This window comes from Dreissena polymorpha, chromosome 5 (genome assembly GCF_020536995.1).
Source record: "Dreissena polymorpha isolate Duluth1 chromosome 5, UMN_Dpol_1.0, whole genome shotgun sequence".
Lineage (NCBI taxonomy): Eukaryota > Metazoa > Mollusca > Bivalvia > Myida > Dreissenidae > Dreissena > Dreissena polymorpha.
In genome coordinates this window covers 94,987,492-95,010,432 of record NC_068359.1, presented here as the reverse complement: position 1 = coordinate 95,010,432, position 22,941 = coordinate 94,987,492, and the positions used below count along the sequence as shown (strand labels likewise).

The 22,941-nt window shown below is 32.3% G+C and overlaps 1 protein-coding gene across 2 annotated transcripts in view; it reads left to right on the top strand.

Moving 5' to 3' along the window:
• Positions 1 to 17,447: 17,447 nt before the first annotated feature.
• LOC127881347 (cell adhesion molecule DSCAM-like) overlaps positions 17,448 to 22,941 on the top strand; it is a 16,443-nt gene continuing 10,949 nt past the window's right edge. The window contains exons 1-2 of one of the 2 annotated variants that reach the window (XM_052429110.1): positions 17,450 to 17,605; positions 18,647 to 18,988. In XM_052429110.1, the coding sequence (XP_052285070.1) occupies positions 17,548 to 17,605; positions 18,647 to 18,988 (400 nt within the window). In that variant the 5' untranslated portion in view covers positions 17,450 to 17,547. Of the gene's footprint in view, positions 17,606 to 18,646; positions 18,989 to 22,941 lie in introns of both variants that reach the window. The other variant, XM_052429111.1, reaches the window with a different exon arrangement.

Here is a 22,941-nt window from a genome sequence, read left to right as displayed (position 1 = left end):
GAGTACTGTACCAATAAAACACTACTGGCCATATATGCATACTTTATGATTGACTCTATGTAACCAAATAAGCTAACAATGTGGCTACAGGAAATAAAATTCCAGTAGTCGGTCCTTTGGCAGTCTTACAGGCTATGCAATTCAAAACCAGTCGTTATATCGTCAATTATAGAGTCTAAACATTTGTAGAGAAAAAAAAGTATACACATCCAGGCTCTCAAGTTCAATACCATCGGCCGCTCACCTCAAAACCGAAGGAATTAAAACGAAAGAAAACATCAGCTATTAGGATGTGTTTATGATACAAGTTATTTCTGAGCTTGGTTTTAACAGAAACTATTTTTTTTAATTAAGCTGAGGTATCAAGCATGTTTTGATACAGTTTTACGCTGATTATTTAATAAAACATTAGATTGCATTATTAATGTAGCTTTTGTTATGTCATTGCTTTTTAACTATGACATGTTTTGTTTTTAAAGTCGGCTAAGATATCACTAGAACAAATATTTGATAAAGTTTATATATATAAAATATATACAATTTACTACGCATGCACAATTTACATTCCTGGGTTTACCACGTGACGATGATGATCGATCTACTTGCGTTATTTATAGTTAACTGGTAGTTACCTGGTACCTGTACCCAGTAAAATTGTATTACTGAATATACTGAAAATATGAAAACTTAAAAACGTTTTCAAGTAATGTATTATACCAGTCGTGATATTTTAATCAAAATAAACTAATAATTGTTAAAAAAGTATTTTAGAACTTTTGTTTTATCGTCGTTTGTGGTTGACGGTTCCTTTAAGTGTTCACAAGGTTAAACCATTGCCATTTAAATAAAATTCCCGCCTCGTTGCTTTCGTGATTTTAAATTGACCGTTACCAATGTTGAACTCGTCTCATATATAATTAGACGAAACGTTCTGAGTTGAATGATGAGTAGGAAATACGTGTTACTTTTAGAGTTTCACATCATAAAATATAAGGAAAACAGCTCCGCCCGAAGGCTGCCATGTTTTATTTAATTGACCTGAAATTTGTAAAACGATGTCATTATATCACAGTGAAAAATCTGTTACGATTGTTTCATGAAGATGTGAAAACAAATGCGAGATATCTTGTATAAGGTGTTACTATAGCTCAATACGGATAACTGCCCTAACCCTTTCACAATCGCTGAGATAACTTTGGGACTAATATTTTGAGAAAGATGGTCGCACAAAAGTGCCATTTCAACATTACTAACAATATCTTATTTAAGCTAAATAATACCTAAAAGCAAGTGATTTATCATATCAATGTCTTCTTAAAAGAAAGTAAAAATATAATATCCTCTCGAAAGAGAGCCCGCTAGACTTTCTCGTTCATGTCTTTTTCTAAAGCGGACTGATTTAATTATGTAAAGTATTGTTGCGTTCATGTTATATATTCCTTTTCAATTCTGCAAAATATCCCTCGAGGAAATAAGCCTCTGATTTTGTGCACAAATAATTTTAAAATAATTTTGTATTGTCCATATGCAATATGAACGAAATTTTGATACAATTTATCTATGGTTACAGTTTAATCACAATAGTACGTATCGTTCTCGGGATTTTCGAGGGGCCTAATAACGGAGTGTTCCCTTAAAATAGACATTTATGCAAACATATATTTTCCGATTGATGTATTTCTAGAGACTATGCTATATTTATGCAAGTACTTATACATTGTATCCAACATGAACACATAGATTTTGTTCGTGCCTCTAGTTGGCTTAGAACTCACGCCTACAAGCATCGCGTTCTTTAATGAGAACTTCACAACACTGGGCCGTTATCGATAGTACGCATGTTTATATAGGTACTCAATGAAAATTTCATGCGAACGCTACTAATTATACGGATAATAAAAATGTACTTACGAAGTAAGACGAATTCGAATATTTATTTATTTTGCCATTATTTTTAATTAGTACAGTCCCTGGGCACCTCCAGTGTGCAAAAAGAGTGACAGCTGATTTATATATCATTTTGATGAACTCGTTCAATACAAATGCGCAGTGTGTCACGCGACAAAATCATGTGATCAGTTACTGATTAGTTACTGATAAAATATATGAGTGCTGTTCTATTTGGTTTACAGTGTATCGGGGACAAAGTTGTAAACTGGGTTATGTGCTTACTGTCTTAAAATTGCATACAACAGTACGATGACCATCTTTCAATATAATCAGCAAGGTTCTAATATCTATATGGTCGAGTTAGACAAGTAGAAAATTAAAGAAATATGTTAAATCAACACCTTAAGTTCTGGACTGCAAAAATTGACTGCATAACCGTTTCGTTTCAACAATTTAAATATGGTTTGTATTCATCCGGCTAGTGTAACATGTATGTAATGAAAATTAAAGAATCTGAATCTGTATACTAGCCTTGTTTTGCAAATGACGCATAATTATAGAAAGAAAAGAATTCAAAATGACTATTGATATGTTATTGAATATTAATCTGGCACGTCAGAACGTCTATTTTCTTACATTGTGTTGATTACTCTTGAAGAATGCCGGAGTCTTCGGCGCTTTCCGTTTCTGTGCATCTACGTCTACGGAAATATTTCTGGAGACTTTAGGCAAGGGGGCGATTAAATATAATGACAAACGAAGAAAGACAAATCTTGCAGTTTTTTTCCGTCAACGGCATTTTTCGCCTTGTTAAACGTGTCAATATTTCCATTCATAAATGATTTATCAAATGTGAAAAATATTCCAAACTTATTTTTTGAAAGTCGATAAATCAAAAGGCTTCTGTAAATATATTAACTTGATTATAAAATTTATTCTTAGATACTATATCAATTTATAGTAGCGATACTTAGTTGTACTAGTGTTCGACGAGAAATAACAAAGAAATAATTTATTTAGTCATAACTTCTTTGTTTTACTTTACTTAGCTGGAGACGGCAAGGATACCTCTAGACCAAGATCATATTTAATACTAATTCGATATATCTCGGTAACTGCGTGAATACACGTACCATCCAAACCTCACTGTTTTTACTAGATGAGCTCAATTGATAATGAGATTGTATCAATTACTGCATAAATTTATAAAGCTCCTTCAAACATGTTTAATGTGTTTATTGTTCTATTTTAATTTACACAGTGCTTACGTGTATCCTCCTATTAACTGACACATATTTATAAGTAATTGTCAAGTTATCGGGAATTTATGAAAGACCGGTATTTTCAAAACGTCACTATTTATTGTACTGCTTTCATGCCAATATTAGGTGTTTTCCAAAATTCCTATTACCTGGACGAAATGCTTGATCCCTACCCAGACTATTTTATTTTATTCGAGTTATTTCTCCAAAGTTATCGACAGCGTAACATAAGTACATGTATATGAGTATTGTATTTCATTTTTATATTCGCAAGTTAAATTTAAAGTTGTTGCAACAATCGGGAATGAAAGACACATGAAGCTTAATAGTTGTCATTGATAACATTGATAGCAAGCGTGAAGCACTTAGCGTGTATCAATCGTTTCGATTTGTGTGTACTGACTTTGAAATAAATACTCGTCGTGCCAGTATTTTAAAATACATCTTGAGGAATGCTTTTCTACATAACAGGTGGTGATGCCTTATCAGCGCTATTAACATGAGGACACTTACATCTTGTTTGACTTTTTTTCATGAAAACTTAAGATATAAGCTTTGAGCAAACTTTAAATATCTACATTTTGACGCACTCGTCACTGTATATAACACAGTATTAAACAACGTCCGCGAAACGAATATGCTGTAATGAAAATACAATAGGTAAAGGAAATACGATAGAAGCACTGATTTAAGAATCGAAGCGTACACAATCTATTGAACTGATTTCCAAATGAAACTCTGTCCTTAATGTACACATTGTGTTAACGTGATACGGTTTGCTTCATTTAATTAAAAAATATCGTTGTTCCACCGATTTAACTTCAAACAATCAAATAATGTTTAACTGAATGCTGATACTGCTGTTTTATTGGTTTAGCTTGGATTTAAATCCGATACAAAATTAAACAGACCATGAAAAAAAATCAAGATATTATATCTTAGCCAAGTTTCCATTCCGTGTGAACAAATGTTTTGCATTTGATAGTCATCAATCGTTTTTTTATTCCATTATGACTTTAATTATGGGTTCATTAATGATTTTGTAACATCTCTTGTTTTTAATGTTTTATTGATCATTTTCAAATTGAATAGTGATAAATTAATGTATATCAGTGCTAAACAACACATTTTTATGGGTTGTTCTATTACTTTAAATCGTGGATAGCACAGGGATCACTTACAAAACATTTGCATTAACACGAAGTGACTTATATTCCTATTGGAATGGTCGAATGTTTACAACATAGTGACACAAATACTAGTTTGAAAGGCCGAATGTTTATTGCGTTAATATTTCAAGAGGTAGGAGTTTAGAACACTTTTGTGTTGTATACGTGACCGATTGTTTGTGTGTCAAATTAAGATAGTTCAAGGCATTTTTCAAGAAGATAACAAAGTTTGAACAAGAACTTTTGTTTTTTTAAGTTACCTTAAAAACAAGCAAATTCGTTGAATTTATATCCCCCGCCAGTAAACTTAACTTTGTTTATGGATCGTGCTAATCCCTTGATATACAATAGAATAATTAAATGTAGGGTAATTGTTTTGATTAATTGCATTGATTCTCATAAAACCCCATTTAGTTTATGTTGAAATAGTGTAGGGTATCTGGGATATAGCCTTGAAAAGTTACATCATACAAAACAACAAATTACAGTAACTCTTAGTTTAGAAAGTGCATGGCTGTGGTTCTTGTGCATTGCACTTCTTCCCATTGATTTCCACACACCCATGAAGTGTCAAATTGAAATATTGGATCATATCTAAGATATTGCCCTGAAAATTTCCATCATACAAAAACAACAAAGGGCAATAAGACATATTGAAGAAAGTGTAGAATTATGGTTCTTAATCATGGCACTTCTCCGAATAATTATCAATACACTCATGATGTTTATTGCTGAAATCTTGCATGTTATAGCCTTGAAAAAATCATCATACAAAAAAAACTAAAGCAATGGCCAATTTCAATTATTAAAGAAAGTTTAGGGTCATGGTTCATGTGCAAGGCATTTCATCTCATGGAGATCTATACACCTATGGTGTTTCATGTTGATATCTTATAAAGTTTCTAAAATGTAGCCCTAACACAGTTTTGTGATAGACGGACGGACTGACAGGCTGACGCCCGATCCTTTGCGGGATATTAAAAAGATACACACCAATCATATAAACAATATGTTTGTACCAAATACTGACATGTTATTGGGCACATGTTTTAGTGACGACAGTTTTGGAAACAACTTAAAGCTATATGAACAAATGGGGTTTTCATTTGATTTACGTTTATAAACATTTTAGCAATTAATCAGTACGAATTATAGGTAAAATACGTTAAATGTTATTGTGCTAACAGTAACTGTTTCTGTCTGATTTCAACCGGTTTATTACACAAACCTTCAATTTAATAAATTGACTATAAGGCTTGTTCATGTTAGAAATGTGCAACTTGCAGTTACCGTCATATGTTGGTCAATAAACCACTTTTTGTCAATCTGTTTTTGTATAATGCTAAGACCTACTTCCAATTACGCGACCGACCCTACTGTTTGGTGCCATATTTTTCTGTTTTTGATATGTTTTTTATACAAGCTTTCGATCATATTTGTTAAACTACACCCGGTCACTTACTAGCAGAGGATGTCAGAGTGCTCCATTATGCTCTACGCCGTCAATATCAGATTCTCCGATGTCAGATACAGTTGCGGCGATACCAGGACCTGGTTTACGATCTTGTTAAGAGTTGTCCCTTCATAAAGAGATCAAACCTGAAACGCAATAAGGTACAGTTATCCTTTGGCACCAGGGGAAGGAGGCCCTCAAGATAGCTGTTGTAGTATCCTGCCCCATCCCTTGATTGGCAATTTCTGAGACTAATTGTACCAACCTTATGCTGAATTTAAAAACAAAAACAAAGCACATAATTTATTAAAACGTACAAAATGAATTCGAAATTATCAAAGAATTTCAATGTTTTGAGGGTTTTCTTCACTAAATTAATACAAATTGGTATGAATTGCTTGACATGTGAAATGGTGAAGCTGCTTTTGTTTCAAAAAAACTGAAGTACTGAACCATAAACAATACTGTCAATATCTTAATTGTTAGTGATTCGCTCTAAGCAGTCAAATAGGCTTACACTATTGCTACATAAAATCAAATTCCAAAGTTGGTCACTTTTTCAGATTTTTTGGCATTCTTTCAGACTACGCAATTTAAAATCAGGCGTTAATGTCATCAATCATAGATTCTGAACATTTGTGCAAACAAATATTAGTACACATATCCAGGCTCGACAGCGCAAGGCCATCGGCCGCTCCCCCCAGAATCGAAGGAAATAAACCAAACAAAAACGCACCATTAGGGATGTTTAGATGAAATAAGTGTTGTTTTTATGTTTTACCAGAAAATATTTTTGAAATCAGCTGAGGTGTCATTGTTACAAACGTTTTGATACAGTTTTACGCTGATTATGTAATACATAATCAAATCATTAGTTTGCATAATTGATGTCGCTTATGGCATTGTCTTTCACCAGGACATATTTTTTAAGTCGGCTGAGATACTATTAGAACACATATTTGATAAAGTTCAATGCTTCAAACGTGTGTTTTCTAATGTGTTGACACTTTTTCACTATTGTATGACCACATTTGGAAAACTGTTCCGGTCCCTCGTTGTCATGTTTTTCAACGGACCTGAACCATTTTTTAACTCGGAGACTTCAATAGTGTTCACACGATTTTATTATACTTCATATCGCCCCTCAGGAGGCCATATTTTTCAACGGAGAAAACCATGTTCAAATTAGGCCAAAGTGATTTGACTGTTTGCCCCAAGAAAGTTTTGGAAAGATTTTGCAAATTTATGACATCTAGAAGGTTCACAATGTTTCACTATAGCCATATTAGGAAAACTGCGTATCCCACTGGCGGCCAATTTTTCGATGGACCTGAACCATTTTCGACTTCGGCCGCGAAAAATCTTTTAATCATGTTTTTGAAGATTTGACAACAAATGCGACTTATCGTCAATAAGTTGTTACTATAGCCCAATACGGAAAACTTACCTGCACCCTGGCGGTCATGTTTTTGAAGGACCTAAACCGCTTTCACACTCGTCTAACATATCCTTGGGACTAACGTTTTGAGCAAGATAAACGGCAAAAATGCCATTTCTACATTATAAAACAATATGTTATTTCACTTAAATATTATCTAAAAACAATTGTTATTTCATATCAATGCTTTTAAAAGTTAGTGAAAAGTAATAATGATCAGAAAACAGAACCTATCAGGAGAGAGCGCGCTAGACTTTGTTCACCTTTTTTCTGAAGCGGACTGATTTAATAATATTCAGTATTGTTGCTATCATGATATGTATTCCTTTTCAATTTTGCAAAATATCCCTCGAGGAAATAAAACCTTGATTTTGAGCGGAAATAAATGTTAAATGATTTTTACTGTAAATTGTCCATATGCAATCGGAACAAAATTTTGATATAATTTATATATGATTACAGTTTAAGCACAAGAGCACGAACCGTTCTATTGATATTTAAAGGTCGTACTAACCGTTTGTTCCCTTAAATATAGAAATTTATATGGGACATCTATTTTCGATAGATGTATTTCTAGAAGCTATGCTACATTTATGCAATTACTTATACAATGTATCCAATAGCAACACATAGGTATTGTTCGTGCCTCTAGTTGGCTTAGACCTAATGCCTACAAAAAGCGCCTTCTTTAATGAGAACTTCACTGGAGTAACATAATCGATACTGCGCAGTTTATAGTGGTACTCAATGTACATTTCATTCACCCATTATACTACTACAATTGATAATAAAAACGTACTTACGATATTTGATGAATTCGAGTATTTATTTATTTCACCATTATTATGATGAACTCAAAGTTTACACCACGTATAGTGTTCAAATGCGCAGATTTGCACCCAATCACGCGACAAACATGAAATTTGTACTCGCTTTACTGATAACTTACTGATTAAAAATATGGCCGTTGTTTCTATTGGTTAGCAGTCGCCTAGGGTTGCAACGAATCCAAACAATTTGTTCGGATCCGAATCCGAATCCAAATATGGTGTCTTACAGTTTTTCGGATCCGGATTCCTCAGATAAGAGAAAATGAGAATTGTGTGTCTAAATTAAAGAAATCAATCTTTTAGAAGTATAATTTGACTACAAAGCATTAAACATTTATTAAGTAAACCAAAAACATAAAGTTCTCGTTTAAATTGTAGCAATGTCAAAACAAAACGAAACCTTATGGTTTATTCACTTAATAGTTTGCTCGTTAACATACACTTTTCACTGTTCATACAGTTTGATGGTTTTTTTTCACAAAAAATAACATATCAACATTGTCCGGGTCCAGGCAAGCCCTATGAGCACTGACGAGGTCTCCTGCTGTGGAGAAGATTCTCTCACTGGGCACTGAGGTTGCTTGCATCACATGATAGCATTTAAACTTAGTATATGACGAAAGATGCTTTCAAGACATTACATGATGCAGGAACACAATTTGACAGGTCGCGAAATGATGCAAAATTTACCTGAATAACCTTCTTGCCACACTGGATCCACTACCGTTGTTTTTAATACAACTCAGAAAGACAATAAGGATTGAAAATTTACCTATTGCCATTACGAATTGCATTTTCAATGTGTAAATCCTCCATGATTTCGAATTAGTTTTGCTTTCGGGGCTCATTACGGAATGTCCAATGACACTCTTATACAATAAAAGCCGAAGGATCTCGAATGATCTGCAATTTGACTGTCACTCGTCAATAAATACGGAATATTAGGCCAGAGTTTTTTAATAAAAAGATTTTCGGATTTTTTTCCAAAACATGTCCAGTAGGAGGACGGAAAAAAAAAAAAAAAAAAAAGATGGTGACCAAAAATGCACTATGCTAAAAATGTTATGGTATGAAGTTCTTTGTATATTTCGTGACCAAAATAATAAATGTCAATGAAATTTATTATGTTAAACATTCTCATACAAATATTTAGCAATAAACACATTTATTAACAGACCTGCATTTCATACGAATATAATTATAGTTGCATAATTTTCTTTTATCCGAAACAGTTTCTGTTACAAATGAAAATGCACAAACACGTAAATATGTCTTTTGCAAGTAATTCCTTTTGAGACAAAATGAACATCTGAATTTAAAAAAACTCTAGCAAAGTCAATCTTCAAATTGAAAAATCTTAATCTGTCATCCAATCCCCCATGTCACTGCCTAGGCACTATAATATTTCTCTATTAAAACAACATCTTTTACATGTAATTCAAAAATGAAACACGCCAAGTGTTGCTCGAGTATTAAAAGAAAATACAAACCAAAATCTATTAGTTACAAAATTAACAAGATTAAGCTTGTGATGGTTTAATATTTAAAATTTTAAAACACAAAGCTGAACAAGTTTCCCACTACAATCTTATAGCAAAGAGGAATTATGTAGAGATAGAATAACACATTTTTTTTACAATATATGCAGTATGAAACTAAATTATAATGAATACTATCAACTTATAAAAATACGCAGAAAACATGACACACAGCATAGCATGGAATTATTATTATCATAATCTAACAATGTTATTACCAAACAATGGTTAACATAGTCATGATCATGACACAAGTACAAATCAATTTTAATAGGCCAATGGGGAAATTTTGCACACATATTCAAAGAAACAATATATTGAAAACGCATCATAGAGTACACAGTATATGTCTCTGTAACGAGCTCTTAATCTGCAGTAAATATTTACATTATAACTGAACAAGATTATCTGGATTTATTAAATCCAGCGGTTAGAGACATATGCCCCCCAAACGTGACCTCGACCTTTGACCTAGTGACCTGCAAAATCTTTTAGGCGTCATCTGTCAGTCATAATCAATGTACCCATGAAGTTTCATGATCCTAGGCCTAAGCGTTCTTGAGTTATCATCCGGAAACCATTTGGTGGACGGACCGACAGACGGAACGACGGAATGACATGTGCAAAACAATATACCCCCTCTTCTTCGAAGGGGGGCATAATAATGGTTTGTATTTTATCAATTAATCAGTAATTAACCCTTTGCATGCTTGGAAATGTGTGGTCTGCTAAAATGGCGTCTGCTGAATTGCTACAATTTAATAGCATTTTCTTCGATTTTTTCAAAGAATACTATCAGAATTGCAAACAGTTTTGATCCTGATGAGACGCCACGTTCTGTGGCGTCTCATCTGGATCCAAACTGTTTGCAAAGGCCTTCAAAATTTGGTTCTCACACTGAAAGGGTTAATATAAAAAATAAATAAAATCATTATTTTTGGTCAGCCTGCTAATTGCAATGACAGGTTTGCCAAATAATGAATATATTGCATATATTAAATTGTAAAATTTCTTAAATAATTTACAAATGGTTTACCTGGCAGATGGAAGGGGGTGGCAGACGTTTCTCCCCCAAGACGTTTCCTCCCCAGACGTTTCCTCCCCAGACGTTTCACCCCCAAAATGGGGGTGAAACGTCTGCATAATATGTAAATGTAGCAACAGTTATTTGTAATAAAGTGAAAATAAAGTATTAGTATTTTAATTGAGTGCATTTTATGTGTAAAAAAATGATGTTAGTTGAGTCCTGACTAATTGAAATATTAATTAATGCTTTTATATGGTTGTTTAGGAAGCCTCTAACAAATTTAATACTTGATTTTATAAGTGCCTTAAATTGTTCTTGCATTAATTATTCTCATTGAAAAATTGAGTAAAATCAAAGCTTTGATGTTCTTTGATGGTCATTTTAAATGGAAAAGTATGTTACAAATTAAAATAATTATAACTATTGTATTAATCAATTGAGTAAAAGCACACCTTTGATGTTCTTTGATGGTCATTGATGGTCATTGTAAGTGGAATGGTATGCTACAAATTAAACAATTATAACTATTGTATAAATCAATTGAGTAAACAAACACCTTTTTTTTGATGATCATTTTAAGAGGAATGGTATGTTACAAAGTAAAGAATTACTATTATTGAATTAATGAATTCATGTTGCTACAAACAAATCTATAATTTAAGTTTAATAAGATATTTTCCATTACTTGTTCATTAACAGTGATTGAATTTTTTTCATTTAAAGTGTATTTTTGCACGGCATGGACACAGTTTCACTTTATGAGGATTTTTTTTTTAATTAATAAAAAATCCAGTTTTGAAGTAAAATCAATTTAAATAATGCTATTATAATCAGAAAATTTAAATACGGAAAAATGTTTATTATTTTAATAAAACATCTTTGTGCTTCTCGTGAAAATTTAACAAAATGTCACTTACGCAATTTTTTACATTCAGAAAATGACATGCGTTTGTTATGTCAATTTCGAAAATTGGATAAAAACATTATTTTTACCAAAAAGGTTGACTTAATATTTTATCAGTTGATGTATGTCACCTTAATAAACACAAAATTGGAAAAAAGTAAAAATGTATAAAAATGTCAGTTACATGACTTATTACATTCAGTAGGCGATATGTTTTAATTATAATTTGTAAAATTAGATAAATACAACATATAAAACTGCATATTATGCACTTTTGATAAAACACAATTTATTCCCAAATTGATGTTTTATTCCCAATTCACATAATGCAGTGTTATAATGAAAATAAGCCATAAGTTATGATTTTTAAGAATGAATAATAACTATAACATATTTTTATTTTGAGTAAATAAAGTTGTTATATGACATTAAAATTATAATTTATTACAGCCAATATTGAATTGTAGTTCTCAAAAATATTTTGATAAATAACTATCAGTGTGTCATAGATCTTTATTAATACCATTTACCTTCCAATTTAAAAATTAATTTAATTTGAAGCCAAAAAAATGTGACAGCATTTTCATCATATGGCTAATATTAAATAACAACCACACCTACCATTATACAAGATATTAGGCACTTAGGGTGCAATAAACAAGCATTGATTAGATTAGCAAGTGTAGTACAACAGATAACAGCTAGATTATGGGTGCAATATACAGGCCCTTTAATCAGCATTGATGAGATTAGGTGACAGGGGGATAAGATAAGATTAGCACATTATTATGAAAAAAAAACGTTTTTAAATAGTTTATCACTGTATTAAATATTATTAATGAATAGATTTGATTTGACTTAATTGATAGTTTTATATATGGAACAGAACAGATAGTTTATTCATATAACTTGAACATTTACAGATCATCACATATACAAAACTGACAATATAATAAGCAATAAGCACATGCATAGTAATGCGAAAGTGACCAAACTAGTACATTAAAAGGTGTTATATATAATATACAATTAGTTTGTTTAACAGTATACAATTTATGAAATATTTTATTATTCGTACATAGCGATTTATATATAATGGGTATCGCCCTAGTTCCCCGTATACAGCTGAATTAGCGGTACTCATTTTGACACCCAGTATTTGTTTCAAAATTCTTCTGTGAACTCTTCGCAATTAAAGAAATCCGACAACGTCCCCATATGTCTTACACATAATTTCACTTCCTCATACATAGACCGAATAATTTTTAACAATCTACCGTTTATTTCGCTCTTAATAAGCTTGTACCATAGTCCGTTTCAATATATTGAATCATAACATTTCATAAGGTCGATATAGCAACAGTATAGTCTTTTTAGAACTAAATGTTTATCTATAAAAGCCTTTAGTAGGAAAATAGCATCCACAGTGCTATAATTGGTTTTGAATCCAAACTATGGTAGTCATAGATGCATCTGTTGTATTTCACAGTGACATCCAATCATTTTATTATATACATACATATAAATGCATGAAAAAATATAATTGTTGACAATTATATAGTTTATTTATTTATCATATTTAACTGTTACAATGAAAACAGTTTTGAAATTAATATAAATGTGATTTAACCATTTAATCAATTCACCAATTGACCCTATTTAATTGGATTAATTGGATTAAAAACAACAAACAACTACAGTTCCTCAACACTTATGATTTACATGCATTCCATTCACAGTTAAACCAAACAAATAATCAAACAAGCTGCTTCATAAATAAAGTTAATTGAAAACTTCATAAACAAAATAATTATTTTGATAATAAATCAAGAATAAACTTCAACCAAACAATCATACATTTATTGGGGGGGAAACGTCTGCACTTAAACCAAAGTGGGGGAGAAACGTCTGGGGAGGAAACGTCTTGGGGGAGAAACGTCTAGGGGAGGAAACGTCTTGGGGGTGAAACGTCCGGAAACCGATGGAAGGTAGCAGTAATTCCTCCTCATCGCCATTAGGACATCAAATGCATTTTCTTTTATAATACTACGATCCTGTGTGGTTTGGTACTTTAAAATAGCATGTATGCATTTCAAGTCGCTCTCGACCAAAACATTCACTGGCATAGATGGGTCACACTTAACCTTATCTGTGTCAATCATTGTCTTAGACGCTTCAAGTGAAGCGATTTCGTCGTGTTCATTAACATGTTTGCGCACAACATCGCCAATTTATTGGTCACTAGTGGCTTTGATAAATTGTTTTGTTGTTTTAGCATCCTGGTAAATAATAAGTCCAAACCAGTATAAAGGCATTAATTTGTGGTCTCGCCACCATTTTGCATGTTTTCAGTAAAAATGATCGATGTTACAGAAGCGCTTATGATACATTTACACGCGATATCGGTAAACGCTTTAAATAAATTACTTCTCTAAAACCCGAAACGCGTTTTGTGTCTAAAACCCGGCTTTTGGCACCCGAAAAAAAATCCGAGATTGAAATTATATAATTTTTTTTTTTTTTGGTTTCATCAAAAATTGGAGTCGGCGGGTCCGAAAATCTATTTATTAAAAAACTCTGGCCTTACGCTAGTCAATTGTTCCAAGAGTTTATATCACTCGAGTGGCTTGTGTGATGACGTATCACACGAGAGGCGGAGCCTCTAGTGTGATGCGAAATAGCACAAGCCACTCGAGTGATACAAACTCTTGGAACATTTGACTAGCGTAATATTCCTTTTATTATATACAACAACTAACGAAAACAGTTAACAATTGTATTTTTACTTAAACAAAACTGACAAAACACGGTTAAAACGGTACGCCATAGTTTATTTAAGACGCGTATGAATACAGTTTATGTAAATAAGCGTGTAAACATTCGAACCGGGAAAACACAGGTTTCCGACAAGCTTACCTTAATGCCATCGTTAATCCAATGTTTAAAACAATTAGGTTGACAACTTTAAATTTTAATCCGATGTTTATATCAAAAAACGTTGAAACGATATGCACTTCCACTTCTATCTTCCATGTCATTATCGAAACTTAGTTTAAACCACACTATTGTATTGTATTCCTATCGAAATATACATTTATGCATGATAAACACACACTCCACAATACGTTTTGAATTCGTTATATGTTTTTAACATGAGTTTACTGTTAAAAGTCCGACATGTCCTTAAATTCCAGAGTTTAGATAAAACCATTGTGTTTCGTCACAAAAATGACGTCACACGATGTACTACGTAATATATTTTGTAATATAAAATATTTATATTTTCGGTGCGCGTAATGTGACGTCATTAAATGGGTCGAAGTAGTCCGGCTAGTATGGTAATACGGAATTGGAAACAGCGAGTAGCGTAATACGTGATTTTTATTTCAACGATTGATACAACCTGTACTTTGTCAAAAGCATTTAACAGGTATATAATAAATATCGACTATTACACGTATGATTTATCTTTTACACAGAACCAGTCTGTATAAAAAACAATACTTGTAAAAACAGCGCTAGGTTACATTCAACTATGAAATATCCGGAACCGAAATTTCCAGGGGTGGATCCGTACCCGCGAATCTGAAGTTGGAATCGATATCATCGGATGTTTCGGATACCCGTTGCAGCCCTAGGCCAATCGGTAGATGATTAAGTTATAAACCATCAACTATCATCTTTCAATGTTCTCGGCAAGATGATTATATTTGGGTCAAAAGGCTAATGGTCGAATTAGATAGGCACAATATAAAGGATAAAGCTTATAGGATAACCTCAAAATCTGTTCAACGTAACAGGCGAATATATTTAATCAATTTTGTATTTTTATGCAGTCGTTTAATTGAACATGTATACAATGAACTTTAAATATGCTGTTGCTATTAAATAATCGCCTTTTTTTTCAAATAACGCATATCTATAAAAAGATATACATTAATAGTTTTTAAATCATCTTAAGATTTAAGAGAACTTTGATGGATATAACTTCGACCCGTTTAAACGTCTGTTGACTTAAATTATAATGTATACGACTGCTGTCGAAGAGTCTTCAGAACTTTCTATGTCACCCCTTCGAAGTACGGTAATATTTCTGGAGATTATTTCAAGCGTGGTATTGAAAAGGTAACCACAGAAAGCCAAAATAAAGCTGGCAGTTTTGTTCCTTGATATTGCATGTTTGAATTAGTGTTGATTTGTGGAAAGTTAAATAATTCAACAATATTTTTGAAACGAGGAATAGTACCACGTTTCTGAAAAGAAATATAAAATACAGCATCTTGAATAATGCAATTTAATAACATATCATGTATGTATGCAATATTAATTTATTAAATGTGGTAGACACAAAGCAGATCTATTTTTTATTTTGTAACGATTCAATGATATACACCGATCTCTGTCTTTTTCACAAGATCAACTAGAAGTGGCGCGGCAAAGGCCGACGCGTATCCCCACGTTGCATAGATCTTATATTAAACGGCTATTTTGGGTGGGCAAGGCTAATGCAGGTGGGGCCGAAGGGTGGGTAATGTGGATATGGATGGTCGAGATAGACCGTGTTGTCATAAGAGATGTTCAGTATTAATTTGAAATCAATTGGTGAATTAATGAAGGAATTATGTTTAAAAAAATTGGGTACGAAAAAAAAAATTGGGTACGAAAATTTTGGTTACGAACAAATTATGCAAAAAAAATTGGGTTAAAAAATAAATTGGTTAAGATCAAAATTTGGGGTACAAAAAAATGGGTTAGAAAAAAAATTGGGTACGAAAAATAATTGGGTACATAAAGAATGGGTACTAAAAACCTTACGGAGCAAAACTATTTGGGTACAAAAAAATATTCCAACAATAAATTGGGTACGCAATAAAATTAGGTTACGCAAAAAAATTTGGGTACGAGTAAAAATTTTGGTACAAAAAGAATTTGGGAACGAATAAAATTTGGGAACGAAAAAAAAATTTGGTACGAAGAAATTTGGGTACGAAAAATAACAAATCGGAAAACGGAAACAAAGAATGGGTACGAACAAAATTTGGGTACGAAAAAATTTGGGTACGAAACAAAATTTGTGTACGAAAATTTTTTTGGGACGAAACAAAAATTGAGTTAGAACAAATGTGAGTACGAACAAACGTTTGGATACGATAAAAAAATGGGTACGAAACAAATTTGGGTACGAAAAAACATTTTGGGTATGCAAAAAATTGGGGTTTCACAAAAATTGTGTGCGAAAAAAATGTTAGTTTGTTTATGGATTAACAGTAGTTTTATCAATGCTTTATATTCCGCTTATATTTTGAGTAAATTGGACATGTTGGTAATATATTTTAAGAACAACATGAGCTAGAGTTTCGTTTTTTCATTAATATACTATTTTTAAAATAAGCTCATGCGCATAATAACAAATCGTAGCAACCAATCAGAAGGGCCGATATTTTGAGAAATATTGTACATGATACAGATTACTACAGGGACCTGATTCTAGCCAGTATTTTGTCAAAACAATGCCGATTTAAATGCAGTTTTCATTATTATGTCAAAGAATACACATGTAACTATATATTGACATATAACACAAGCGTGCTTTTGTATTTGTTCACTTCCAAAATTCGTATGTATTCATTAAAGATACTACGGATTCACATGCTAAAACATTTACATCACCACGATAGCAAGACTTAACTTTTGTGAGAAGAGTGCTAAAAATACATATTCCCGATATCCTTAAACTAAGCAAAACGGTATCGTTCGATTTGATCAAATTGAACATATTTGGCGATTAGATCGTTCAAGGATTGTTTAGTATCCGTGTTGACGTTTAAGTAGTGTATGTTTCTTTAATCGTAAGCCCCTGCAAACACTTTTAATGTACCATGTCAATGTTAAATCTAAGTACAGTTAGCATTAAGCCAGCCTTAATATTGCTTATTGTATTCATTCGGTGTATAACGATATTTGACACCGGCAGGCAATCCACATTTATCGAGTTAAAAACTTCCGTGTTAAGGTTTGGACATTAATTTAAGCAACATGGATGCATGGTTTAACACGGCATACTGGTGGATATTTTGGATTATCTTTCGAACAGGTGAGATAACTGTGTTTGCATTTATTTTTTTAACAATGATAATCACTCAGCTAGCAAACAAAATGTGCCCGACATGGACATTTAAGGCGATATTTCTTGTAATAATTATTAATTTTCACTTTAAAATTTACAGGAGCACTCTTTGTTTCAGTGTACGCTCAAATTAAGTTCGCGTATTTTAGCAGGACAGATGCTACCACTTTGCACTGACACCAATACCTTTGATCAAATCTCCTGGTTTGTTCCTCACAATTAACCCTTCATTGCACAAAACAATCAATGCAGCGCTTTATAACTTGATAGTGGTTGTTAAAACGTAAGACGTTAAAGGGGCATATTGAAAATATTTCCCCATTATTTAAACATTATTATAACGACGCAAATTTGGTGTTTTCCGATAAATGTATGTATTCTTTAAGTGTTATATTGATTTATTCGTATAAACAAATGCATTTGAATCCCAAGAATGTTATTTTAGATGTTTAATTTAGTTGGAAAAATGTTTCACGCCTACTTGCCTACTTTAATATACTTCACAAATGTGTCCTCGGACACTACTTGTTATTCTGAGCGTTTCTAAAACAACGAAATGCGCCTGAAGCAATTATTATATATATACTTATTTAAAAGACGATGATATTTGGGTTAAAGTAATTCCGTGATACCGGCTAAATGATACTGAAACAACCAGCGAATTGCAACGATTGAAAAATAGTGCATATTAAGATAAATTTAATTGGTCTTTACACAACAAATTTGATAAATTTATGTTATTGTAATCTTGTTGACTGTATAAATATTACATACTTTCGTTTTGCATATGTTTTGCAAAATCAGATAATAATATATTGATTTAAGGAATAATTCAATTAGTATCGCAACATTTGTTTAATACATGACATTACATATTAAATATGGGGAATCATACAGTCATAAAATTCACAGTGTTAATGTACCCTCTCGGTGTCAACTTCTTGTGAGTATTAGTTATACGGAAATTGATGGTATATACTCGGAGAGCCGTATTGTACGTATTTGTAGTAACGTCTCAGAACCCAAATCTAGTGGCAGACAATGTGATGGTTACTGAAAACAGTTCACTGACCCTAACGTGTATCCTTCCGAGAGCAGTGGTCCCAACAGCTTGGTTACGACATGGACTTATGGGCAGTATTCTATGGACAGGGTTTAAAGACGGCAAGTGTATATCGGATCCATCGCCATTACCTGAAGGATTCGCCTACGCATGCGTCAATGCTACTTTGACAACGCTGACTATCTTGCGCGTAAACCGTTCGCATGATGGAGACAGGTGGCAGTGCAGCGTTAACACGGATGGCGGAGTTTCGACATTCAGCAACAATATCACCATAAATGTTCAAGGTAATTATATGACATATGAATTGTCACAATTTCAGTGCAATGTATAATGCATAATGCACACCAGTTTACACTTGCGCTTATCTCATCAAATTAAGTCTGACAATCAGTTTATTATAACTTCAATGACATTGTTTGAAAAAGCATGTGTTAACTGACTGAAGTGTTAACTTAATGAGAAAGGCGTGATGCACTGGCAATATCTTAAAGGTCAATACTTATACTGATAACTAATTAAAGGTAAAAAGTAACATACTTTCACGTTTCTTATTTCTCAGTTTTTTTTAAGACAAAGGGCATAAGTGATTTAAACAGTTACACGATAACTTTTTTTCATACATCTACGCATAAATTCAAGTTATGTTAGGTTCACTTTCACGACAGTTATTGAAATGAAAAAACTACGATGAAATGCAGACACATGCTATCAAATTATTAAAATTAAAATTCGTAAAAAATATGAGGTGTGCTCAAATCTGTTAATGTTTTTTCGAGCAACATATCGCAAACGTTTGCGCAAAACCATGATGCAATTTTTCGAGTGACAAATATACGTTACTGGTAATATTTTATCATGAAAAGACAATGCCATCGTTGCGTTAAATGTGAATACAATTATTGTCTCGCCATGGTTATTAATGATTCAATTTATTTGATCAATACTTTGTGGCTAAAATGTTACAAACTTCATCACATTTTAATTTAATGCAATTTATAGTTTTCATGTATGGGAAAGTTTATCAAATACAGCAAAAAGAGTTAAGAAAAGTTTAAGTAAATTGAACAAGTATAGTTACTATGCTCAAATGCTTAGTGTAGCATACACACTTAACGTGTTCGTATTCGACAATCGATCAACAAGATAAAGAGGCAATATTTAACCGAGTTATAAATACACCAATGAAGTTTAATTTCGGTCGAGTTTGTTTAGGTTTTAAGTAGATGATCAAGCAAACAGAATCATGGGATGTGTTCAGTGGATCGACAATTGCAATTGCATTTTCATTACGGTATGCGGTATTTTCTTCATACCAGGTAAGTGCAATTTAAAGGACTTTGGGAAACGTCAAACTACACAAATAATTTCTTGAAAGATACGTTTTTCGTAACTATTGTTATAATTCATGTAACAGAATTATCGATCAAGTGGCCTATTTAGAACGAGAATTGATTTCGATGATTATGAGAAAAAGAATCAAAGAAAATTTTACCTTTTACAGTGTTATATATTGTACATATAGCTGTTTATGTACAAATTATAATCAGTTTAAACTGATTCAACAAGTAATATCATTAATATAAGAAAAATGTTAAATAAAGCTTCTGTTTTATTTCAGCACTAGTTTATACATGCAAAACAACTGAGACAAACTTTATTAGACTTGGCTCATCACCAGTCTTGACCTACGCCGCTGATATCACAAATGATGGATCGGTGGATCTGCTCTCTCCATCCAACTACCCTATGTTTGTTGTGGGATATGTTGGAGGAACTATTTTTGCAGGACGACTGAGCAAGAAGGAACGTATAAATTTGCATTGAAAGCTACGTATGTTAAATGCATTTCGCTTTTCGCTTTTGGTAAGTGTTTACGTAGATTTTGAATCACTATATTCAGTAGCGGAACACATTTTCAAGTATCAATTTCACTTTTGGTAGATATAAAAAAAACGATACATTCTTACTGATTATATATTGTTTGTGTATAATTATTTATGAATACATTCAACACTTCTATTTTACTTTATAAAAGCTGGAAGATGACATGTTTTATTGTTATTTATCTTCCATGCGAAGTGCCATGCGATGACGATTTAAAATGATAATGGAACGTAAGTCTTGTTTCGATACAAGAAATAAGTAATATGATAATAGGTGCTACCTAATTTACGGGCAAAAGCTTATTTGATGTTTGATAAAAATAACACGGGTAATATATGTCTGCACATTATCATGCAACAAAACATTCAATTTCTTTACAAAACAAAATGTAATTTAGCAAAGCAATAAAATATAATTTGTTTAAATCTTAAACAAGTTTATAAAGCTATGCTTTTTGTATAGTAACCCCTTGTACTGTTTTCAAACTCTTAAACATGTATTTCATTTTTTGTTTCCATTTTTCAAAACAATGTTAGAATTTAAAAAACATCTCGCGAAACTGTGTTTTATTGATGTTTTCCATATGCAGGGATGCCATTTATGTTTTAGGGTGAGATTATTTCTAATACGATTTTATTTAACTTAAGCATAAAAAAGAAAGGTGCCGTACTTCATTATTTTGGTCCCATGTCTAAATCATCGACATCGTAAATGTATGTAAATGAAAAACTTTTTGTACTTAATAAATGTTAATAAATATATAAATGCAACAATGCTTGCGGGAGTGTTTGCGTCTATCTTGAAAGAAGTGCATAGACCTCATTCACTGCGCAAAATTACACAGACCAGAAATATCACCTTTGGCTTTGGACACAATACTCTTTGCATATCTTCCGCACTGTTAGAGCTTATGTCATGAAATGTGGTAAACGTATTGTATTTTTCTGAATCCTCAGGAATTAACAGTTGGTAAAAACTATCACTTATGGCATACACAGATTGAACATTACTAGGTTGGTGCTAAGGAGAAAATACTAGTAGCAAACATTTAGGTTTATGATGAAGACCCACATCTTTAGCTTAACGCTAAATATATGAGTGTACCTGTCACTTTATGTGTGAGACAAAAAAACAACAACAACATACTTATTATCACGAATTTACTGTTATCAACAAGAATTGTTTTACCAGTAAATAATTTACCAAACCATATTTAAATAAAATATTATCAAATATTTTTCACCTGAATTTAATTACATTATTTCGTTTATTTTCATTTCATTTAATTCATTTTCATGTTTTGAAAGTAAAGATATTCAGTCATTATGGAATGTGGCATTAAACATATAGACAACAGCTGCGTATTGCATGTGAATGAAGCAGTTTCCACATGAATATGATTATTAAATAACAACCCGATTATTAAACTGCATGTACATCCCAATTGATTAAAGTAAAGTTTTTGTATGTTCAAGCTCATAAACAAAATAACACATTCAGAATGTTCATTTATATCCCTATCTTCTCGCCCTTGTTTCTGTGCACTCAACACATGTAGTATTAGACACATTGTTATGAGTTTGCATATATTCGGTTAGTTCCTACCACGCGTTTGTTAGTTAAAAAAGACGCTCAGTCATGGCACTAAATGTCAATGAGTTGACTTCATCAAAGATGTAGAACCAAAAAAAAATACTCCACTCATCCAGTACGCCTTCTATGAAGAAATAATAACAAGCAGTCATCAAATAAAATGAATACCGTATCCTACACTTTCGCTTCTTATATGGTCTTCAAAAGTAAGTAATCAGTGGTAATCAGATACAGTTGACAAGACTGAACTTCTGCTTTTCGCTTATTTGCATTTTTTTCAAAGTGTCAGCATAATGTGCAAAATAATAATGGTAATACACAACATGGTCTCAGGTGTGTCAAATGAATTTTTAGGCAAAGATTATTAATTTAAAGCTTAAATGAAAACAATCACGCCACGTAATATTTCTACATGTTAACATCATCTACATGTACATGAAATCAACCGATTTTACACAAATTACGCATCATCTGAAACCTAATATTAATTTCGGCTGAATAAGGTTATCATTTAATAATAATGATAATAAATAATGACCTATTTCGAAGATCACTAGTAGACAGTCCTCTTTGCATATGTGGGGAAATTGAAACTGCAAACCATTTCCTTCTACTTTGTCATCATCACCAACATGTCCGGAACAATCTGTTTGGAGATACCCCGTACACTCTTACAACAAACAACCTACTCTTTGGATGCGAATACCTTAACCCTGAGCAAACAAAACTATAATACGTAGGGTTCAACGATATATTGTGT